This window comes from Tachypleus tridentatus, chromosome 13, assembly GCF_004210375.1.
Source record: "Tachypleus tridentatus isolate NWPU-2018 chromosome 13, ASM421037v1, whole genome shotgun sequence".
NCBI lineage: Eukaryota > Metazoa > Arthropoda > Merostomata > Xiphosura > Limulidae > Tachypleus > Tachypleus tridentatus.
The window spans coordinates 129335704-129359322 of record NC_134837.1 but is presented as its reverse complement, the minus strand read 5'-3'; the positions used below and the strand labels follow the sequence as shown (position 1 = coordinate 129359322).

The 23619-nt window shown below is 31.4% G+C and overlaps 1 protein-coding gene across 1 annotated transcript in view; it reads right to left on the bottom strand.

The window, feature by feature from the left end:
- Positions 1-3252: 3252 nt before the first annotated feature.
- Positions 3253-23619, bottom strand: part of LOC143239755 (uncharacterized) — a 31506-nt gene continuing 11139 nt past the window's right edge. The window contains exons 5-10 of the mRNA XM_076481211.1: positions 22547-22681; positions 21236-21279; positions 19361-19463; positions 13730-14852; positions 7997-8053; positions 3253-6703 (exon numbers count right to left, since the gene is read on the bottom strand). Of these exons, the coding sequence (XP_076337326.1) occupies positions 6579-6703; positions 7997-8053; positions 13730-14852; positions 19361-19463; positions 21236-21279; positions 22547-22681 (1587 nt within the window). The 3' untranslated portion in view covers positions 3253-6578. The remainder of the gene's footprint in view (positions 6704-7996; positions 8054-13729; positions 14853-19360; positions 19464-21235; positions 21280-22546; positions 22682-23619) is intronic.

Sequence of the window (23619 nt, the reverse complement as noted above, 5' to 3'; positions counted from 1 at the left end):
TGGTATTGTTTTCTTGGCTGCTTTCTGAAGGAACTCCGTTATTGTTTGACAGTAATTATCCATTTCAATATGGGTTTTAACTTCTTTTACAACTTCATTAGGTAAAAGGTCTAATTCCTGTTTGTAATTTTGCTAATTTGCTTTTCTGTAATTAAATTTTTCTTTCCTAAGTGTTATATTTTTATGGGGGGCGAGATCGAAGACACAATATATTGGAAGGTGATCACTGTCAGCATCTTTTCTCACTTGAAATTTTATTATTTTTTTGGCTCAGATTATATGTACACATACACAGGTCTAGTATGTCACTGGAGTTAGTGGCATACGCTGTATGTGTAGGGGTGGTATCATTTAATAAGACTATATTGTTATCATCTATGAATTGTAATAGACTTCTACCATTGTAGTTTGAGCTTCGGTATCCAAAGTTAACATTTTTACTATTTAAGTCACCCATAACTATGGAGTTTTGGTTATGGGAAAAGATGTTGTTGAGTAATGCTATATCTAGTTGTTTATTAGGTGAGCAGTATATTCCTGCTACAGTTACTTTTGTTTTATTTCTTTGCAGGAAATTGACAGTAACATGTTCGTTGTTACTGCTCAATCTAATTTTTATGATTGACAATTCCGTTTTGTAGAGCAGCATAATGCCTCTGTTTTCATCATTTTTATTTATTCTGTCTTTCCTTATTGTTGAATAATTTGGTATTTTAAATCTATTGTTATTGTATATCAGAGTTTCGCTTACTATTATAATGTGGGGGTTAGTTTCTTGTATTAGGTCTTCGATCTCATGATTCTTGGAAGCTATTGCACCTTGGATGTTGATATATACTGCTGTGAACATTATGCTGTGAGCATGTAACCAGTAAGTGTTGATATTATGTAGGGTATGTGTGGTGTGACGTGTTTTTTGGAGATATTAATCAGTAATTTGAAGCAGTTGGTTGTTTAGTTCGGTTTTGTGTATTCTGTTACAAATTCTGTAAATATGTTTTTGATTATGGTTGTAAAAAGACTTGTTTTATCTGGTGTGTTAGTATTCGTTACTTGGAAGGTGGTGCTGTTTTCTTGTGGCTTTTGTGTTTGTCTTAAGGTGCTCTTTTCCTGAGTAATAATGTTCTGTTCTTGCTGGTTGTGGGTTTTTTTTTTCCTTTTAACATTTCTGCATATGTAGTTTTAGTTGTTTTATTAAATTCTGTTGATATGTCTGTTTGTATTTGGTTGATTCTGTTCTGATGATGGTGTTCTTATCTGATATATACGTTGTTTTATTTGTTTGTATTTATCACATCCTTTATGGTTGGCTGTGTGGGTTTGACCACAGTTAGAACATTTGGGTGTTTATCTTTTTTGCACTGGGAGATATGGTGTTCCCCGCCACAGCCGCAGCACCTCGGTGTTGTTAAGCAGGCTGCAGAAACATGTCAATATCTTTGGCAATTGTAACATTGTGTTACTACAATTGCCGGAGTTTTTAGCTGTTCTACTTGGTAGTTTTGGTACCAAAGCGTTATTCCATTTTTATTAGTTTCAGAATGTTGTAACTGTCGTCTATGTCTATACGTATAAGATTTGTGAGTGCCTGTGTTTTCTTTGAGATTATTCGCTGTATACTGGTATGTGGAATGCCTTGTTCGTCTAACGCTTGTATAATTGATTCAAGGTTAATGGTTTGATGAACCCCTCTTACTACGATGTCTTCAGGCTGCGGCTTACTTCCTGGCAGGTGGATTTTAATTTTACCTGGTTTGAAAGCATCTGCTGGCCACTCTTTTACTAATCTGTTTGGGTCAGCAGCGTCTTGTCCTTGAACAAGGACACCGCCTTTGGGCAGACGTATGATATTAACAATAGTTACATGCGGCTTGCAGCGTTTAACCTCCGTCGCAAGTAGGGGTTGATTGTACTGACCTGGAATACCTTCTATACTAATTAAGAATTGTGGTGGTTTTGTTTTTTGTACCATAACGTTACTTATTTTTTGTTGTTTCTGTAGTGTTTTTTTTTTTTTTCATTTTGATGTGACTGTAATAAAGTCTTCTTGATCTTCGGTGTCTGGCTCACTGTCTGTGGTATTTTTCACAATATTATTTTGAGTGTTTTCAGTAGATCCATCAACATCCACGGTGTTTGTTTTTACTTCTATTTCTTTACTTTGTTAGTTATTTCATTGTTAATGTTACTTGCAGAGGAAGCTACCTCTACCTCGGTATTAGTAACAACAACTGATTCTTCTTCATTTTCGGAATTTTCCGTAGAGTTAGTTTAATAATTTTTCTTTTGACTTTTCGTCTTTTTCTTACATTATTTTCATTTGTTTTTTCTGCTGTACTAAGTTCCTTTTTAGCTATAGTACATAACGTTAATAATGGTGAACTAGTTAAATTACTTTTCGATTTGCCACCAACAAGACTTGACAAAACAATTCTGTATATCCTGATCAGCATCGGTACTTTTTCCGTCTGCCATAGTTTGTCCTGGTCTTATTTTAGTCTCCAGGTGAGATCTTAAAGGCGGTTTCCCGCTCTGCTGTAGTTATTTCTTTAGGTGGCCAACGTTGTAGTAGTAGTCTTTGTAGTCAGTCGCACTTGTAATTAGATATATATTTTTCGGCTGTATTAGTTGGAGAAGCATATCCATTCAATCTTTCCTTTTTAGCGTTGAGAGAACACGTCTGTAACTTTCTCACTCTCGCTAATGAATCCACAGTTTAAAAAGATGATTGGTTTGGACTGTTTTTAAATTTCGCTCAAAACTACACGAGGACTATCTGCGCTAGCCATCTCTAATTTAACAGTGTAAGACTAGAGGGAAGGCAGCTAGTCATTACCACACCGTCAACTCTTGGGCTACTCTTTTACCAACGATAAGTGGATTGATCGTAACATTAAAATCCATCAAAATCAGTCGATATGGTTATACAGTGTGATTGTAATCTCTATACGTTTTTGCCACATTTACAGTTGTTGTGCATATATAGGTCTATTTCATCAGTTGTTCCCATCTATTTGAACTGCCAGTTACCTCTAGTGTCCTTGCTGGTTCAACAAATGTTACTTTTTTGTAGTATGTTTCTTTGACTTTGATGATAAATTTCTAAAATAAACAGACAGTACACAATACACTTGTTTTAAAATAATATTCTTCAAACAAGTCAAATATATGTATAAAAATTCATTACAGTATTGATTATCACAGCTGTTTTAAGAGCATTGAATAAATTGTCTTATTTTCATAAAACCCTACATAGGCAGGTTCAATTACTTTAGAACACCCTTTGACAAATTATTCTCCTCCATATCTACTATTACAATACAAATGGTGAAAATCAGTTTAGAAATCACTCATTATGGCTAATTCACATGCAGTCTAACGTCATTTTTATTTTCAGAAACTTACTTGCACTAACTTGGTCACACACACACACACACACACATATATATAAGTCTCCTTTCTCTCTGATTCCTCCAAACTTCTATTGTCTGGTATATTGCCAATCACCAAGGCCTCAAACTTTCCATAAACTATGAGATGGTATGATGTAACAATACTCACTTAAAGCAACAAGAAAAATTCAGAAAGTTTGAGTAAGGTGACATCAATTCACAATAATTGAACTACACAACAAATGATTTGTAAACAGTCACATAAGGAAACATACTTTTACTACTGCTTCTAAAAATAACTTACTTTAATGCTCACACAATTTAAGCTAAATAATACTCTAGTATTAAATTTAAAATTAACAGTTATGCATATCTAACATCCCCTTGATGTACAGTATTTACTATTTTGTCAAATCTGAAATTTAATTAACTCCCTGTCTTTATAACCCCCTGGCAGAAATGTATGAATACAACATTGTTTGCAATTATATGAAACAAAAAATTCTTTGTGAAATAAATTGCCCTTATTGGCTCAATGGTTAGTCTGTGGGCTTGTAATGCTACAAACCAAGTTTTGATACACATGGTGGACAACTCACAGATAGCCTATCATGAAACTCTGTGCTTACCTACAAACAAATTAAAATAAACGTTCTGACATTTTGTGATTACATCATACCTTTGACCAAACAACCGAGGCTCAAAAAATGTTCTTGGATAATAAGGTACCTTAAAACACAATTAACATAATGAAATAGTAGCATCGTGGTTTATAAACCCTACTTTCTCAGAACTATCTTGAATAGTGATATGTAATATGATTACTGAATTCTTAGTTTATGCTTACATATGTATGGTACCAATGCATTTCCTAAGTCTTGTGAAACTATTTTACATTACTAAGATTAAAAAAAAAAAATTTAGAATAAGGTTAACCTTATGACATTATGTTTTGCAGCTACCTGTTAATGGACTTGTGTATTAATTGTCTATAATGCTTCAAAGATAACAACTGAGATGGAATTACCATATAAATAAGATAATAACTTCACCACAGCAAACAACAGAAACTTCATAACCAATAATTAAGAAAAGATTATTTTACATATATAATACTCACAATAAAACAATTAACAGAAAATATTAGAATGTTTTTTATGCTTAAATGATATTATTATTACACAGGATGGCCCCAAATTATCCTTCCAATTGAAACTTTAATAAATTAACTAGCTAAAAAAATACAAACATGCAATTTTCAACATCTTGTAAGGTTGTATTTCCTTTCTTATTTAATAATTACATTTCATAATGGGAGAGAGAATTTTGGACAACCTTGTATTATGAGATTAAACTGTTCATTCAACAAAAAATTCAACCATTAAAAGTTTGTCTCCACATGATCATAAAAACTGCTAGTTTTGGTTCATATTATACAGCCTGAATTCCAGATGCTTTATTGTAGAAAATATCAGAGATGAGTATACTTTTGTACTAATTTTAATATGCACATTTTATCTTGTAAAATGCAAGTAAACAAAACAGATAAACTGTCAGAAAATCATATAACAATATAAATCATTAAATTAAATTACAAGTACTTAAATGAATTTAATGATAGCATACTGTCATTTCATAAACATAAAACAATTAAACTGCTACAGACTTCTCTACTTTCAATGTGAATTATATTAATAAACAAGTCATCTTGTAAATATCAGTCATCAATCTCCAAAAATAAAATATATTTAGTACACTGAAATATTTTACAGCCTAACAAAGAAAGTTTTATAATATAAATTTATTTGGAAAGTTATCCATGCAATAATAATATTAAATTCCAAAATATGTATATCAATTGTATTTTAAGGTATTAAAAAAATCACACTGTTCACAGGTGCAGACACAAATATTCAACCTTTTAATATAAATAACATATATCAATTTCCTGTAACACTTTAAAACTAGTCTTTCATTTCTGATTATAAGTTTTGTTTTGGTTTGCTAAGCAGAAAACTACACAATGGACAATCTGTGCTGTGCTCATTAAAGGTATCAAAAGTTAGCATTATATGCCCATAGACTTAAAACTGAGTCACCAGAGTGCCTAAATATATATTAAAAATTTAGGAGTTTAAAATAACTAGACCAGACATTATTAATCACCATCAACTGAACGTCTGAAGAAAGGTGTAAAATAAATTATATGAACAGAACAAGTTAACCTTCCAGGAATGATTTCGGTAGTATGTTTGTGATGGGAAAATGATTTTCTTTAGGGATTGCCTCCTAATAGCTTCATTGAGATGTCAATGTTTTAAATTATAAGGAAGAGAACTGGTCAGAAGGAGATTTATAAATAAAACAACTTTATCAGAGCAAGTTACTACAACAACTTGTTTCTATGAACTTGTGTAAATTAGGATAAATACGGCTTATCTAGAAATAATCTAATACTTTCTTCACAAACATATAACAGTATTAAATAATATTTGTGACAGTTATTTTTGTAGTGAGATTATAACAAAACCACACACTGGATATACAATTTGAAAGAACATATTATAATACATACATAAACATTTTTTAAATTATTACAAAGACTTAAACTAACAAATCCTACTACTCTGTTTTATGTTAAAAAATTCTGAAAAACTAAAACCACTTTATGATCAATATAAAACTTTTTCAAAACTAATATAGAAAGTATACGATTTACACTTCTATAACAATTCATAAGGTGGTGGTTTCTATGTGAAATGTCTACTCAAAATATACCAAAGAGAACTTTAAAGGGGCATAATGTTTGTAGAACCATATGACCAGGCAGCATTTTTGTAGAAATTAAAACACTGAATGAACAGTAACAGCAACAATTACTCAAAGATTATAGAGAACTAGTATCACAAGATGAATAATTAATTTTTAATATATTACAACAGAGTTATTAGATCAACTAGAAATTTCACTCTTATGTATTTTAAAAAGCTGTCAATTATGTTTGAATAAGTTAAAAATTCTGAGGTAGTTTCTTTCCAGACCTTTTCACAGTTTAAGTAGTGATGGGAAAACAAAGCTGTTATAAATTCCTAGTATTTATTAAATAAAAGAAACCATTCCATAAAAGTATCATTTGTTTTTGTTTGGTTCATGTATTCTTTCAAACATGTCATTTACTATAATAAGTTAATGAAAGACAAGGCGAGTTTGACCTTTCTTTCCTTGAACCTTCTCATAAGCAAGCCGTGGTTTTTTGTGAGGCATAAGGATGACATGATTGTTTCTTTGTAGTCTATGCTGTTTTAGGTCTCCTAAAAATGCAGAATACATTGTATTAGGACAAAGGATTTGAGTTTATAAAAGTTTCTATATGATTTTAAATACCTTAAAAAACTAAAATCAAACACTACAAAACAGCAAATGATGTGAAAGGTACTTCAGAAGCTTTTTAAGCTCACCTTAGAAAACTATTTAAACAGAAGAATGATAAAGGTGGTTTTATGTGTTATTTAATATTAAAAGAAAATATTGTTAAGGCAATATAAAATTAAATGTTTGTAAAGCATAAATCATAATGTGTCATGAACCACTCATACTTCACAACAGTTTGGTCATTGCTTTCTTCATTAATCTGCTACTTTGTATTTCTAATTTTCAAATCTACAACTTTCCATTTTTACATAAAAAATAAAAGATGTTTCATCTATATTTGCATTTATTTTTATAACTTCACCATTTTTAAAACTAAAAGTTATTTTCAAATAATAAGAACCATACTGAAGATCAATAGATTTAGTTCTTAACAAATCAACCAAATGAACACATTTCTTGTAAGTTTTACAAATTAAATATTCTGTATGAATTAATTTGTAATAGTAACATATTACAGCACTGACTTCTATATTAGGTCATAAATTATTTAAATGACTGTTTCTCTAACTTCTTACAGAGCTACATGAAGGCTATCTGCAATACCAATTGGTAATTTAACAGTGACAGACTAGAGGAAAGGCAGTTAGTTAACACCAGCCACTGCCATGCCACAGGCTGCTCTTTTATCAATGAACTGTCACTTTATAACATCCTCATGGCTATTATAGGCAATTATGTTCAGTGACTAAAGGTAACATTTTCTAACACTGAAGAGGTATTTCTGAAAGAGGCTTACCTACTCCCACCCAAAGTATCTCAACTTTGGTTTTCCCTCTAAACATTGCTAACATTTTTCAACAGTTACCAGTATTTTATCCCCTCAATCTTTATACCATTGCAACAACATGTGCTGATTATGTATATACATATTTTATTACCAATACAAATAATCTCCAAAGTTGATTGAGGTATTTGCATTTGGAATATATCTTAACCTTCAGTTTTGTAGGGTAGAGATTCAAAGGAGTTAATATATACAGGTGTTTCATGAAACTAATAATTCTGAATGCTTTCTATGCTGTATAAACATAACATATAAACAACACGTATAATGACAAACTAATGGAAATAATATGTAGGTATTACTTTTACAATAGATGACTATATATATTTAATCTTAAAACAATGTTATTCAATTGGTAAGATACGCTAAAACAAATAACACAGAATACCTCTGTAATCTGGTGAACTATTATTTCCTGAGCAGTCCAAATCCATTGGGGGAGATTCTAAAATAAGCACAAATATTACTTGGATTTATTTACCAAGAATATACTACACGTTTTTTTCTTGAGATAAGAGTTTAAAGTATGTACATATATTATTATTGTTCTCATACAAAAAAAACAAAAACATAACAGAATCCATCATTCTAACAAATGCAGTTTTATGTATTTATAACCAAGTTAATAAGCTATTTTCAAAAACCTATTGTGTTCCAAACTGAAAATGTTCAATTTGGTAGAAATGAAGCAGGTAACTTTTATGATACTTTGAATAAATATAAAGTACAATATTTTTTAACAATACCTAAAACAAAGTGAATCATATCTAAAAAGTGCAGGTAACTTTTGAGCTATGATTGTACAAGTCATCATGAATGAAGCTATTTATTTCTATAAGAAAAAAAAGATATTTAACATATTCATTCCCAAACATTTCAAAATTTGATACTTTCCTGTTATAACTATTGTCAGTAAGTAAAATAATTTACAAAGTAAAAAATATTTTTTTTATATGGCAAGTATATGTAACTAAATATACAAGTTCTACTTCTACAGGGTTCTGCAAGTGTTCTGTTTCAAGAGTAAAGAGAACTAAAATTGAGATAATTTTATTCTTGCTTTTACAGTTCAGATGCCATATTTTGTTGTAGCTTATAGAGTGACTCATTCTTCTCATGATTCAAGGCATGCAGACATTTTACAAACATCACAACAGTACAAACTGAAACATTAAGCATTCCTTATGTGACACCATTTTAGTGTCTACTGACTGGCTGACAGACAACACACTACTGTATTGTGGTTTAAGTGTTAAACCAGATAATCCTTCCAGGTGACTTTCCAGCCCACTTTTGGTGAAATTACTTATAAAAGATACTTTTTAAATTATAATGAGGTTTTTTTTGTGCATTAACCTAAGTTAATTATATTTTTTTTAACTACTGTAAAAAGTTTAACATTGTTCTTTTAAATATATATATGGGGCATGTAGAAATTAAGGACTTAAAAGAATGTGTAAGAAATGTTTACTCTTTTTCTACAACTGCACATGTGCAATAACATCCTTAACAATAAATGATAAAATATAAATAATGACTGTAATCCAATCCATAAGTATTTAATAAAATATTTTCTCATAACTTATCAGCTGGCTTGAAGACAGTTGGAATACATTTGTTGAATGTGGAGATAAAAACCCAATTGTGTTACTATTTTTTTTTTATAATTGCTGAACATTATTTGACAATTTTCATTTCAAATTTCTATAGCTTTCACTGGGCTTCTCATGTTCCTATACATCTGGACTAAGAGGTAGTTAATGTTCTACAAAACAACTCAACTGTTTCTGTAGTGACACAAATGTGACAATATTAGATTGCTTTTTATAAACAGTTTACAGAACTAAAATTTATCACTACTAAAAATAACTTTTCTAAATTAATAAATCAAAAAATCAGTCCTTTTGATATATACATACAAGTCATATACTTTAAAATGCTTTTTTTTATATTATTAATCTGATTCTCTTTGCCCTGACAATGAGCTAATGCTCAACTGATTAGGCTAAAGACCAACTGGTAAATACACATGACTGTTTCATTTAACTTTAATACAAGAGTTATGATTTACATAGTTGAATTAAGTACTTTTTGCAGGTTTGCTTACACAACTGCTTGCAAATAAACTGTCATGTAGTTCAGTTGTTAAGAATTGATGTCACATTATTCAAACATTCTGAATTTTCCTACTTGCTTTAAGTGAGAATTGTTATATCCTAATATTTTGTAGTTTGTAAAAATTTCTAGGCTTCAGTTGACCAATATATATTTATAGGCAACCAAGTTTGTGCACTTTAAGTTAGTGAAAGTAAAAGTGATAAAAGTAAGTCAGACTGTGTATAATTTTAACTGTTATGGGGAATTTCTGAAGTTAGTTTTATGGCTTGTAAAGTAATAAAAGAGACAAAGGAGAATAGGTTTTCTTGTGAAAGATGACTCTAAAGTATTTGAATTTGACTGTGTGGGCACTTTTGATGTAAAAGAGAATTTTTAAAGCTCTGGATACAACTGTGATAAACTATGGGGTACTGTAAGTGAATTTATCACTGACTGTATTGAGATAAAAGAGTATAGAATAATAATTCGTCTTATCATTCAGGTGCTAAAGCAACTAAACCAGACTGTGTGGACTTTGATGAAAAATAAACAATCACATTAAGCTCTGGATACAGATGTGTTAATCAATAATGTAACGAATTTTTGTACACATGTTTAATTTATTTTGAATATATTATTTTCAAAAAATGGGATAGGTACTGTTTGTTTATTGTTGAAATTTACTTCCAACATGTCACAGACACCTACTGTAATGAGCTGTAGCCCTATAAAAACCTGGCAATAACATTATGCCTGAATATATTTAGTAAACTTAATCAGAAAGTTCTAGGTTAAATTTTATCCCTTTAAAATATACTTTATCACACACACACCTTGTAACCTTGTACATTTGTCATTATATATTCTTTCACCTTACTGTTTCCAATGCCCTCTATATATATGTATGTTTGTAAAAATATGACGTAAAATTTAATATATTAGACTGACAGAAAATGTGCACAATTTCAGTAAAAAATAAAAATCATGACATCAACCTTTCATGTGCACAATATATTTATTTTCAGCAAAGTTTAAAACAAAATACATGTTACACGTTTCAATGAAGATAATTAATTATGTTGTCTGTTGGAACATGGTAAATGTATTTTTTAAAATCATATACAAATATATTCTGCACATGAAATGTTGATGTTATAGTTTTAATTTTTATTAACATAAAGTTCCTCACTTGTCAGCAAAAATCAACTAAAGTAAGCACTCAACTACTAACATATTTTTGAAAAACTGAAGTCAAATATAAGACATCAATTCCTTTAGTATTCACACATACTTAAGCCTCAGTACATTTATAGAAAGTATATAAATAGAGTTATCTTTTAAACTGCTTTATAATTGATTTAATGGATTTCAAAATAATTTTGAAGTTTAATGTAAATTCCTGTCGTCTTGAACATGCTTACTATTCACGTAATTGTATAAATGGGGTAGTTCAAAATGAATTTAATAGGCTGCAAAAATTGCTGGTTACTTGAAAACTACCAGCTATCTCAAAGACCTCCCACACAGTGCTCTTTTTATATTTCAAAATGCTTATAACAATCATGTGTCTGTCTTATATTTTTAATACTTAATGCTAAGATAACACCTATCAACATGCTATAATTTATGCATACTGTGGGGTATACTTCGGGTTCAGACTTGAAGAAACAATGATGATCATGTTTCATATCATATATGACTAAATTCATCAATGTCAGCCTCAAATAGCTCAATAACAAAACAATAAGTAATCACAGGAATTGTTTATTAACTTATAAAGACCAACTACACAAAACAACTAATAAACTTTGGAAAAGTGACACTCAAATGCTGAGTGTCAATTCCAATCAGGCACCAGAAGTTTAAAATTTACATGGTAATGTCAAAAGAACCAATAATAACAAAAACTACTATCTCTTTCACAACTTGGCAATTAATTATTTATGTACCACAGCTCAATACATATCTGTGTCATAAGTTTAAAATTATTTAATAATTCAGTCAATGATAAACTTCTTTTACAATGCATGTGATTGTTGATTTGCATGTTATACTATAGTTTAAGGTTAGGTAAGGTTATTACTGTTGGATATACAAGACTGTTAAGCACAAGTTATTATTTGATTCATTTAGTGATTTAAAATTTATTGATTGTTTAGTTTTCATAACAAAAGTATTAAAAATTGATCAATTTAAAAGTCATAGTTGTGACAAGTTTTATCACATAATTTTGTATGTCTTATATTGTGCATGCAGTTTAATTGCTGTACGAGGCTTTTATAGCATTATTGACATCGTTTTACTCGAAGCTTCTATAATTTTCTCATTATGTGTAATATTTTTGCTTCTAGAAGGCTAGGTAGTTCTAGGTTTTTCTGTTGCATGTAAAAAATACTTGTAGGTAAAGTAAGTAAAGAGTAACTCTGAAAAAGTTAATGAAAGTGAAACTAGACTGCGTGATTGTTAACTAAACTGTAACAGACAGTATCTGAAACAAATTTTACAGTGGTATTTTAGCAACAGAGATAAAAAGAATAATTTGCCTTGTCAAAGGGTGTTCTAAAGTAATTGAACCTGCCTGTGCAGACTTTGACAAAATTGAGACAATTATTCAAAGTTCTGGATACAAGTGTGATTACCAATAGTGTAATAAGTTTTTGTATGTACATTATTTTAAAACAAGTGGGTTGTGTGCTGTCTGTTATTGTTCAAATTTATCACCAACAAGTCACAAACACTTACTGTAAAGAGTCTGAGGCCTTTAGCTATAAAAACTTACAAATACATAAAGTTGTAAGTAGGAAATTTGCAAGTTGTTATTAATAAAAGTTATATGTGTAATGTAATAAATGTGTAATGATATGGTGATATATGTAGTGATTAAATGTCAACAGACACCTCTATTTGAAAGAAAAAATAATAATAACTTAATACCTTACAAAGAATCAAACATGTCCAGTCAAACTAGACCAATCATAATATTATTGTCAGTTATAGACAAAAATCACAATCAATAATGTGAATAATAATATTCACATGGAATTATTATATGATTCTTTAATAAGTTATTACTGTTTGATGCTATTCAGTCTATAAGTTATTTACTTTTCTTCAAAATTTCACATATACTTACATGTCTCAATTTTCAGTGTTCTATGAAATCAACGAAGTTGTTTGAACAACTATACCAACTAGTGGGTGCCACATATATGCATACGTATAATTAATTAATGCATTTCTTTCCATTCCTTGTTAACTAAACATAACAAATTAAAGCTTCTAGTAATAGCACCCAAAAATGCATTGTGGATATTCCGTCCACTGACCCAAATCCAAAAACACCAAAGTTAAATAACTTGAAAATCATGGAAAATCAAAACAAGGGTGTGGAAGTGGGTGCTTAAACCCACAACATCACACCTTCTAATGTCTGTCACTGTCTGCAGCCAGATGTGAAAAGGCAGTTAGGCTTAAAGTTATTAAGTTTTAAAATTTTAAGAATAGAAACAAAATCACCGAAAATTTATACAATATAGAACTCCCAACCATCTCCGTTATAAAGATCCTATAAATTATTATTAATTCGATATTGCTTAATAGTGCTGATCTAGATTGCCTATTAGCAATAGTATCATTAAGTAGCTTTAACAAATAAACAGAATTTTGTTGATACATTAATTTTTGCATGACCACATCTATTTATATAATACTGCTATAAAAAATCAAAAGCATTAAAAGTAGAAAATACACAGAAAAATAATATACATGACTGTGTGAGAACAATTTTTGAATTCTGCCTTTGTGGTAGTTTATAGTGTAATCAATTATGCTTTGAATGTTTGAAAAAAACCTCATATGAAGAAATATATTCAATCTACAAAAGTTATACAGGCTTTCAGACCAAATATTTTGTTCCACCTTTCAAACATGTTAAGTCTAACTCTTGCTTTCTATAAACCACCAGCTACTTTCAATCAGAAATAACTGAAAAGTGTTATGTTGAATATCTTACATATATACCTACCATCAAAACACGTAGACAGCTGATGAAAAGGATAAGCAATTCCCACATTACTGAGTAGTTTTCTTTGAATAGCTGGTTGTTCAGCTGAGTTTTTAGTGTCATTGTCTACTTGAGATAACTTATTGTCTTTCCAACAAGATGACTTAAAGTTTATTGGTAAATTACTTCTTCCTGACACAATATAATCTGAGGTTTTTCTTTCTTGACCTTGTTGTTGCATCCTATAAAGTGATGAAAACTGTTCTTGAGCTAACTGAACATTCTTTTGCCCCCACTGCTGCAGTTCTTTCTGTGAAGCATCCTTCTGACTGAGTAATTCAGTTTTGTATAAACATGAAAAGTCTTGTATTCTTTGTTGGCATTTGCTTACATTATCAACAACCATGAATTTCCTTGTATACATATCATCAGGCCCTCTACATACATAATTGAGATTGTCAGTTGCTGTTAAGCCATGTGAAGGTTTTATATCTTGAAAATCATGATCAAGCATTAACTGAGGGACTAATACTGACTTATAATGTTCTGCAAGGGCATTATCAGTACATGAGGGGTATCCACCAGAGAGGTTATCAGTCTTACATTGTTGTCCACAACAACGATGAACACAAGCTGATGATACTCCAAAAGGATAATATGTCTGAGGTAAAGAGAAAGGGAAACCAGCATTCTGGGCATAATTATGTGATCCCTGACCTAGCCAGGTACTTCTACTAGTTCCCTCTAATACTGGATTATCAATACAATGAAGCTCATTCCCTTTAAATGATTGTATTTCATTCCATGTAGACAGATTCAGTGCATCTCTATTTTCCTGAAATTCATTTTTAAAATGTTTATGTTTTGGCCACTCAAGTGACTTCTGTGTTTCATTTTTCCCAACACTGCTATTATCACTATGATATGGTATCAATGTAGCAGCACAGTTCTGTTGTGTTGTGTTAGTTTTATTTAAGTTCAATAAATCAAATGATTCAGGTTCAGACAATACAGGAAAGCTCAATTTCAGGATATTACTGGAACTAGCTTCATTTACAGCATGCTCTTTACTCTGTGAAGAAGCAGAGTTTAGCAAACTTATCTGATGAACTGCTGATGGTTGATTTATAAACTGATAAAATATCTGAAACATAAAAAAACATAGCATGTTATACTCTTCAACATCTATTCCCACTATTGGATACAAGAATGTTTGGTACATGTGCTATTATTCAGTTTATTTAGTGATTTAATTATTGTTTAGTTTTCATAACAAAAGTATTAAAAGTTGATTAATTTAAAAGTGATAGTTAAGACACATGTCATTATCTAATTCTGTATAAATCTTATGTGTATGAGCTGTTTAATTGTACTAGACTTTTGTAATATTATTGACATCACCTTACTCAGATTTTCCATGTTTTCCTTCTTATATGTAGTATTGTTGTCACAAGAGGGCTAGATAGTTCTAGATTTTTCTGTCATGTGTTATAAATATATGTGGATACAGCAAGTAAGAAGTGACTTAGAAAAAGACAATGAAAGTGAAGTAAGACTGTGTGATTGTTAGTGTAGCCATAACACGTGATAATATATAGTGAGTTTCACAGTGGTATTCTAATAAATAGAGTAGAGAAGAATAACTCATCTCATCAGTTGGGTTCTAAAGTAACTGAACCAGACTGTGTGAGCTTTCAATGTAAATGAGAATTATTTAACACTCTGTATACAATTGTGACCACCAACTGTATAACAAGTTTTTGTACGTACATTGTCTTCATTTTGAATATGTTATTTTAATACATGTGGATTAAGTGCTGTCTATTTATTGTTGAAAATTAGCACCAACAAGTCACAGACACCAACTGTAAAAGAATCCCAGACCATATAAAAACTTATATCAATGAATGCAAACCATTTAATAAGAAGATTAACCACTTCCATAGAATATATGTGTATAACAAGTGATGATATTTAGAGTATTAAATTTTAATATGACATGGAATTTTAAAGATTTTATTAATTATCAGCCAATTTAATTTGCCCAAGAGAGACTAGTTGATAAGGTAATTATTTTTGACAAACTGTACTTTCTCTAAACACAAAAAATAACTAAATTATAAACAAAAACAAAAAAAAACAATTAGCAGTATTACCTAATTTACATAATCAAAACACTATAATAAATGTTTACTAGTAAGTTTTAAAATAATTAGCTATTATCATATTCTCAAATGTATACCAGAATGGAAGCTTTAACAAAGAAGTGACTAATATGTAGTTCTTTTAATAAGAATTTGAGCATTTATGTGGTCTTTCCTTGGTTCAAAATACTATCAGCTCAATTCTCAGGGTGTAAAATAACGTGAAGCAATTCCAGGAACAGTATATAACTAAGCGAGTCAGAATAAATAGTGCAGTTTGAGTACTGCTAAGCTTCTATGTGATCCAGGGCAAGAGAAATAGTGTACAGTTCAGCAGTAAACACAGAAGCTGTAGAGGGATTGGGCACACAACCACTGAACGACAACAAACCATGGAAGAGTCCACACAGTCACTTGATTTTGAACCATCTGTGTAAATAGGAAAGGAAAGATGGTTTGAAAGATGTTCAGCAAATAACAGACAGTATTTCCGAGAGTGACTGCTTTTCTCAGAGGACTTAAAGATAGGTCACATTTGGGGACTGCAAGAAGCCATGGTGGGATGGGCTGACCACTGAATACAGCAATGTCATCCAAGGACAGACCCAATTCATCCAATTGCATCTGTATACGAAAACCAAAAGGAGCAATGGCAGATCGTCTGTTCTGAAGTATGGCCCACCAAGGAAGGAAAACACAACCCCAGAAGGGATACTTTGGTTAGGAACAAAGTTTTGAAGCATATAGTAAAGACAGTTGCAAATGGAAGAAGGAGGTGCAAAGAAGGTTCATGAGACTCTGTGTATAAGCTCTGAACTAGGGAAGTATGAAAAGCCCCAGTGGCATCGACTGTGGCCAGTCTCTCTCTAAATTATAGAAAAATGATCACTGCCTTGTGGATTATTGTCAACCCTCCATGAAAATTAGAAGAATAGTGAAGGGGAGCAAATTAAAAGATCAATAGCAGTAAAGGACTGACTAGGTGCATGAAAATAAGTATAAGAACTACTAGTGAAAAGGGAAAGGTTGTGATCAGTGAGCATAAGCTCTACAAAGCAACCCCTCCCATCAATATCAGCACTTTCCTAGAGAGGATGATGTCCATTAAAATCTCCCAGGATTGAAAAGGGAAACAGAAACTGTTCAATGAGAGCATCAAGGTGTGATTGATCATAGGTCTCTTCAAGCGACAGATAGAGAGAACAAACAGTGATGGTATGACCTGAGGAAACATGGATGACTACAGCTTCCAAGGGTGTGTTGAGTGCCAAAGACAGAGTGGGCACATGATGATCAACCAACAGTGTCATCTCTCCATGCACTCATCCATCACATGGCCTGTCATTTCTGTACAAAGAAAACTGCTGAAAGGTGACTGTATCAGCAGGTTTCAGAAATGTTTCTGTAAGGAAAGACATGCAGGATGGTAGGAAGCAATTAGTGTTTTGATGTCATCCAAATTAGAACGTAAACCTCGACAGTTCCATTGTATCAAGGTGGCCATTTTTATTTATGTGTAAGCGAATTTGGTGGAGAACCCTTCTGTTTACAACCATGTCTTTTTTCTTTACTGTCTTTATTAGAGGGAAGTCCATCAATCTCCATGGATCCTGCCCTGGGTTGATTGGGCAGGTCTTTGCTGTTGGAAGAGGATTCAAGCAATGAGGATGTGAATGAATGATTGTTTTGCATCTTGGGGTGGGAGAAGATGTACCTGAGGAAATATCCATACCCAGAACGAAAGGAAGTGGATCTTGGGGTTTGCTGGAATATATGTTAGGGACAGAGATGGGTGCTGAAGTTGATTCATCAACGTTTTTAACCATAGAAGTGAGAATACTTTTCATTTGGTTTGAGAACAATTCTTTTGAAGGCACAGAGAGATCTGTCTGCACTCCCACTGTAGTTGTGGAATGAAGTGCAGCAGCATTCGTCTGAGATGAAGTGGTGGACAGCAACTTTTGAGACTCAGGATAGGTAATGTTTTGAATTGTTTTCAAATGCTGCACCTCTTCTTCCAACCATTTAGGGCAACAACGAAAGTAGGATGAGTGAGAGCAGTTGCAGTTGAGGCAATGAAGGTCTGTTTCACACTTGTAGACATTATGGTCCTTGCCACTGCAACGAGCACACATCAAGGAACCATGACATGATGTCTTCAAGTGATCAAACTGGTGACACTGGAAACATCTAAAAGGGTTTGGAATGTATGGCCATACCCTGCAATTAATATAATCTGCCTTGATGGTGGAAGGTGGACGTGTTAATGTAAATATCAGAATTAGGACATTGGTCAGCATCATAATTCCACCTTTGCGAGTGGAGATATGCCTCACTGCTGAAACTCCTTGGGTGGAGAAACAGACAAGAATCTCTGACTCGGGGATGTTCTTCAAATCCCTCTCAAGAATAACTCCTCATGATGAATTCAAAGTTGCATGAGGCGTAACCTCAATAGGTATACCCCCAATTGCCTTTGAATGTAAGAGGAGTTCACTGTGTTGAGATGTGGATGTTTTCACCAATGTCACTAGAGCAAAGCTGCTTTACTGACTTTGGAGAGGCAGCAAGTCCCTCTAATCCATTCTGAATGAAAAAGCGTTTGTCTGAAAGAGAATGTAGTATAAGAAAATGAGGTACAACAGGCATTACAGATGTTGAAGATTGCTGCTCAGAATCTTTAAGATGTGGTTGTTTACCTATGGACTGTTTTTTCACTATTTTATTTAAGATTTTATTTTGAAGATTCATAATAAAAAAAGGAATATTTCGGTGCACACTGACCCCATCTACCATGGATCCCCACGATGGGATGCACTACAATACCAAACAAGGACACTGCAGCAAAGTCAGGGTTTCGTGAGCAGTAAACTCAAACACCAACATCAGATAAAATGTCCACAACACCTATTGAGAACATCCAACCCTGGTACTTGGTTGACCCTGGCCCAAATGGACCAGCTGATTGACACAAGAGAGGCCACCCCAATGCTGCCCAACTGCAGGAATTTAAAATCAAAGTGGTGTGTTTAGATTCCAGAGAAGGTTAACCAAAAGAACAGGACCTTCCCTGGGAGGTCCCCTCACCATGTACAGGAATCCACACCTAGGGAATATTCTACAGGCTAAAATGATAATGAACATAACATTATCTTATACCAAAAAGAATTTCAGGAAATTAAAAAAGGGTATATTTTTATAAACTGTTAACAATATATCATGGAGTAAAAGAATAAAACAGTTTCAGAAAATTTTATTCTAAAAGAAAACACAATGAAACATTTACAGGAACAAAATAATGACAGCCAGTGATAAATATTATTTTCAAATATATGTAAAAAAATATTACCATAATGACCTGTAACTCTTTTAATATCCACCTTGTGCCAGTATTTGATGTTTAACACTTTCAAGGTAGCTACAAAAATTATTGCATTCAGAAATATTACAGGCTGTTAGGACAATTTATGATAATAGGAACATAATTCAAGTTTTGGGTAACTAATACCTTGAGAATTCTGACATTTATCCATGGAAAAGTATTTTTCAGGTGGTTCCAAGACAAAGTAAGGAGCTCTTTAAGAGAAACTGAAGATAGCATCAACTGTGCACTGTAGAAAAAGAAATACCCATTAATTAAAAGCTTGTAGTTTAAACATGTTTCAACTTGTTACATAAAAATGTACTGTTTATGCAATGAAGTATGAGTTGTTCATTTGAACTCCTATATATGTTGATTAAATTAAGATAATAATTTATACTTTTGAATATATTAAATGCTTAATTTATAATCTTAAGTGTATCTTTCTCAACAAAGCAGTGTGTTAATAACTGAAAACATAACAGCAGGGATGGATACAGAGGGGGGATGAGGGATGCATCTCTCCCCACTGGCCATACCAAAATTGTGTAGGTTAATGGGAAATCAGAAATATAAAGTACTGATCATCTCAATTAGAATATTTTTGCTGCATGTTTACTTGTAACATGTTATTTAGGAATATATGAATTACATTGCAGTAACAAGGAAAAGTTTACTTGGGGTCAGGTTTAAGTCATTGTTACTTAGTTGATCATCCCCCCCAAAAAAATCCTGTATCCACCACTGCATAACAGTGGTTCAAATAACTATAAAATGAAGAATATTTAATTAATGTAACAGCCAACATAGGTAAAGTTTTATGTATGGGTTAGATTCTTTACAGTAGGTGTCTGACTTGGTAATAAATTTCTACAATAAGCAAACAATACATACTCAACTTGTTTTAAAATAATAAAAAAAATGAGTCAAATGTACATAGAAATATTTATTACACTATTGCTTATCATACTCACATCCAGAGCTTTAAATATGCAAATAGCCCTCGTGTAGCTTTGCACGAAATTCAAAAGCAAACAAGTTTTAAGTAATTGTTTTTTGTTTTTTTTAACAAAGTCCACACAGTCTGGTTCAATTACTTTAGAATCTAAATGGTAAGATGAATTATTATTTTTTACTCTGTTATATCAATATAATCAGTGTTAAATTTACTTTAAAACTGCCACTATATGCTCTTTATGACTAACCTCACAAATCACACAGTCTAGATTCAAGTATACTGAATTACGTTTTTGACATGTATTTATACCCTCGCAAAGTTCTAGAATGCTGCATACACTATTAGATATTATGATAAAATAATACTCAATTAAAACACTAGTTCTTGTAAGGTTCTTGTAACTTGATGCAATGATGTAATAATCCCCAGTTCATAACTGTTGAACTACACAACATATGATTTGTAAACAGTTACATAAACAACCCTGTGATAAATTATTGCCTCTAAACATAAGTAAATTTCACACTCATGCTATATAACTATCTAAATTATAGCCCTTAGATTAAACTTAAGTGAAAACAATCACATATATCTATTATGTATGTCACTTAATCAACAGATGTTAATCAAATTTTCTCCTTCCTATATCTACTTGAACAAGTTTTCATGTTTTCAATGGGTATGGAAAGTAACTAGTTACGTTGACTATAAAAATGTGGTATCATTAATGCAGGGGATGCAGGGAAGTAAGACATGAAAACAGGGGAAGGAGAGGTTTTGGGAAAACGAGAAATAAAATTTAAGTGAACACAATAAAGCAAATTAGAATAAAGGGATGATTCACACGATGGTAAAAAGACAGTAATTATTTACCAATTTCTACTGCTGCTGAGTTTCTTCTATGCTTGATTTATTTTCAATTGTAAAATATAAGAGGAAACAAGTGTGTGATATAATGATGATTTATTTATTCTATTCTTTATTTAATAAAATTTATAAACTAACTTTATATTTCATTACTAATATTTCATATTGTACACTAATGTGAAATTCTATAGTCTTACCAGATTGAGTTAAGACATGGGAATCTTAATAGAAAATTTTCATGCTGCAAAAGAAAACGAAAAAATGCTTAGGAAGAAATATAGCTATAACTATACAACATTTATAATAACAATTTTATTGCCAGCAAATAATTAAATATCAAAATGATTTGTTTTTTAATATTAAAAAAATTATTGATTGCAATATCAGTTTTTCATAATAGTGGTGAAAGGTTATTAAGCTAAGAATAATTTCAGGTTGATTTGTAAATCAAAAACTTTTTATCCTTGAACATATTTTGGATGAAATAAATAAATACATACTTATGAAAGTGTGTGCATATACATATATAATAATAACATAACTGTTAGATTAACTTTCACATTTAAAGGAAAGAGGTGAAATACAAAAACCTATCACATACAAAAGACATACGAATAATGTTAGGCTATAAACTACAACTTGATAAAGGTAATATTTACTCTAATAAGAGGTATCAGAAAAGTATGACCCACACAGCAGTTGGTATATATCATCCACCAAATTGAAGCTAATGAGAACCAAATGATTAGGAATGATTGTTTGCACTCAAGAACCTACATATACTAGACTTAAAACTACTATTCAGTATCTGCAGCCTATTAGGAGAAGGAAACTGCTTGTAATGAAACAAAAGAACAAGAAAAGTTAATTAAAAAAACAAACTAAAACCAAATAAATGCTGCTGTCAACTTGATAAATAGTACAATGCAACACAATGATGCAATAGTGGGTCTCATTCTTAATACCTTATATTCTGACAATGCCCTTCACTCTTTCAACATAACAGTATTCCCAACTATTCACTGGATACATTATTTAATTATTACAAAACAAACTTAATTACTTAAGGTGATCCTCTACAAGGGGAAATAAATCAACAATATTAAAAGTTTCAACACTGAAGCATTTTTTCAGCTCTACTATTTTGTGTTATATATTAAATGTTTTTAACCAGGTGTGTTAGTATATTTTCAATTGGTCAGGCTAGCACATCTTTGCAATTTACGAAAACATGTGCTCACTGGCATTTATACACAGTATAGCTATAAGAAACCATAATCATCACACAGGTAATTTACTATAAGTTGTTCTACTTCTGTAGGTTTTTTTTAAACGTTAACTCATACATACAACTATAAGTCTATTTGATACTATAAGTTAACGTTTAAAAAAAACCTACAGTTATTGTGACTAAATATTGGTCTGGCTTCTGCTCATTCTATTGGACCTGCTCTGGTACACATGTTTACTTACTGAAAGAAAATTTCTAAAGTTTAAAATGTTCTCACCTTACTATGTTCTCCACGAAGCCAATTTCTATCTCCAAGGTCTGGATTACTCCAAATTTTTGACGTTTGTTGAGATGATTTGGCAATAGCAGATATAAATTCTGCTAACTGATCATTTCCTGTAGCATACACTACCTACGTTGTCAACAAACATTATTAAACAATATTGGCAAAACCAATTCTAGTTATATTTGTTACTAAACAACGATATTTTATAAAAGAATGGATACAAAAAAACCAAAAGACTTAGTTTTGTCAATGTAACCACAAATGTTATCTATTAACCACATGAATATGGGGTCAAAAACTGGACTGAGCCTATATTGGAAAATATAAATTTTGAATTTGTTTAACACATCTTCATAAAATTTGGTGACCTTTCAGTTACAAGTAGAGCACGTACAAGTATATTAGACTCAACTTAGAACCTTGGATAAGTACGTTCTTTCATGTGTCAGAAATTTTGTTTTAGTAGAACCAATGTAGCCCTGCTGACAGTGAGAACAAGAAATATGTTAATGACAAATGAAGATTGTTTAGTTGGAATTTGATCCTTGAATTTTTACCTTCCCTAGGCAAGTGCAACATTCCCACCAATTCTAATTTAGGATCTTGATTAGAAACAATCATGAACAGTCTTTGAATAAAATAAAGTTTGCAGTTTGCACATTTATAAGCTGAAGCCCAAAATTAAAATTACTACTTATGCAAAAAGTTTAGTTTCAGGAAAACTATATTTTATCTGTTACTTTCTCTTCCCTAATATTATATGTGCTTGCCCAACATGACCTTGTGAGCACTACAAAAAATATGAAATAAATTTTAATGACCCTTTTTCTCTTTCCAGAATTACTATAAATTGTAACATAAAATTACAATTACTTGTCTTACAAATCCTCAAGTTCCTATTATTTAACATCTGTTTTAATTTTATTGCTCTTTGAAGTATGTTTAACTACCAGATCTGCATGAAAAAATGAGATATCCTCAGCGAGTAGCTTAAGTTATGGTAGTGGTTTAAAACACAGACAGCTGCTAAACTAGGAATTTATTTATTTTACTTTGATTGCCAT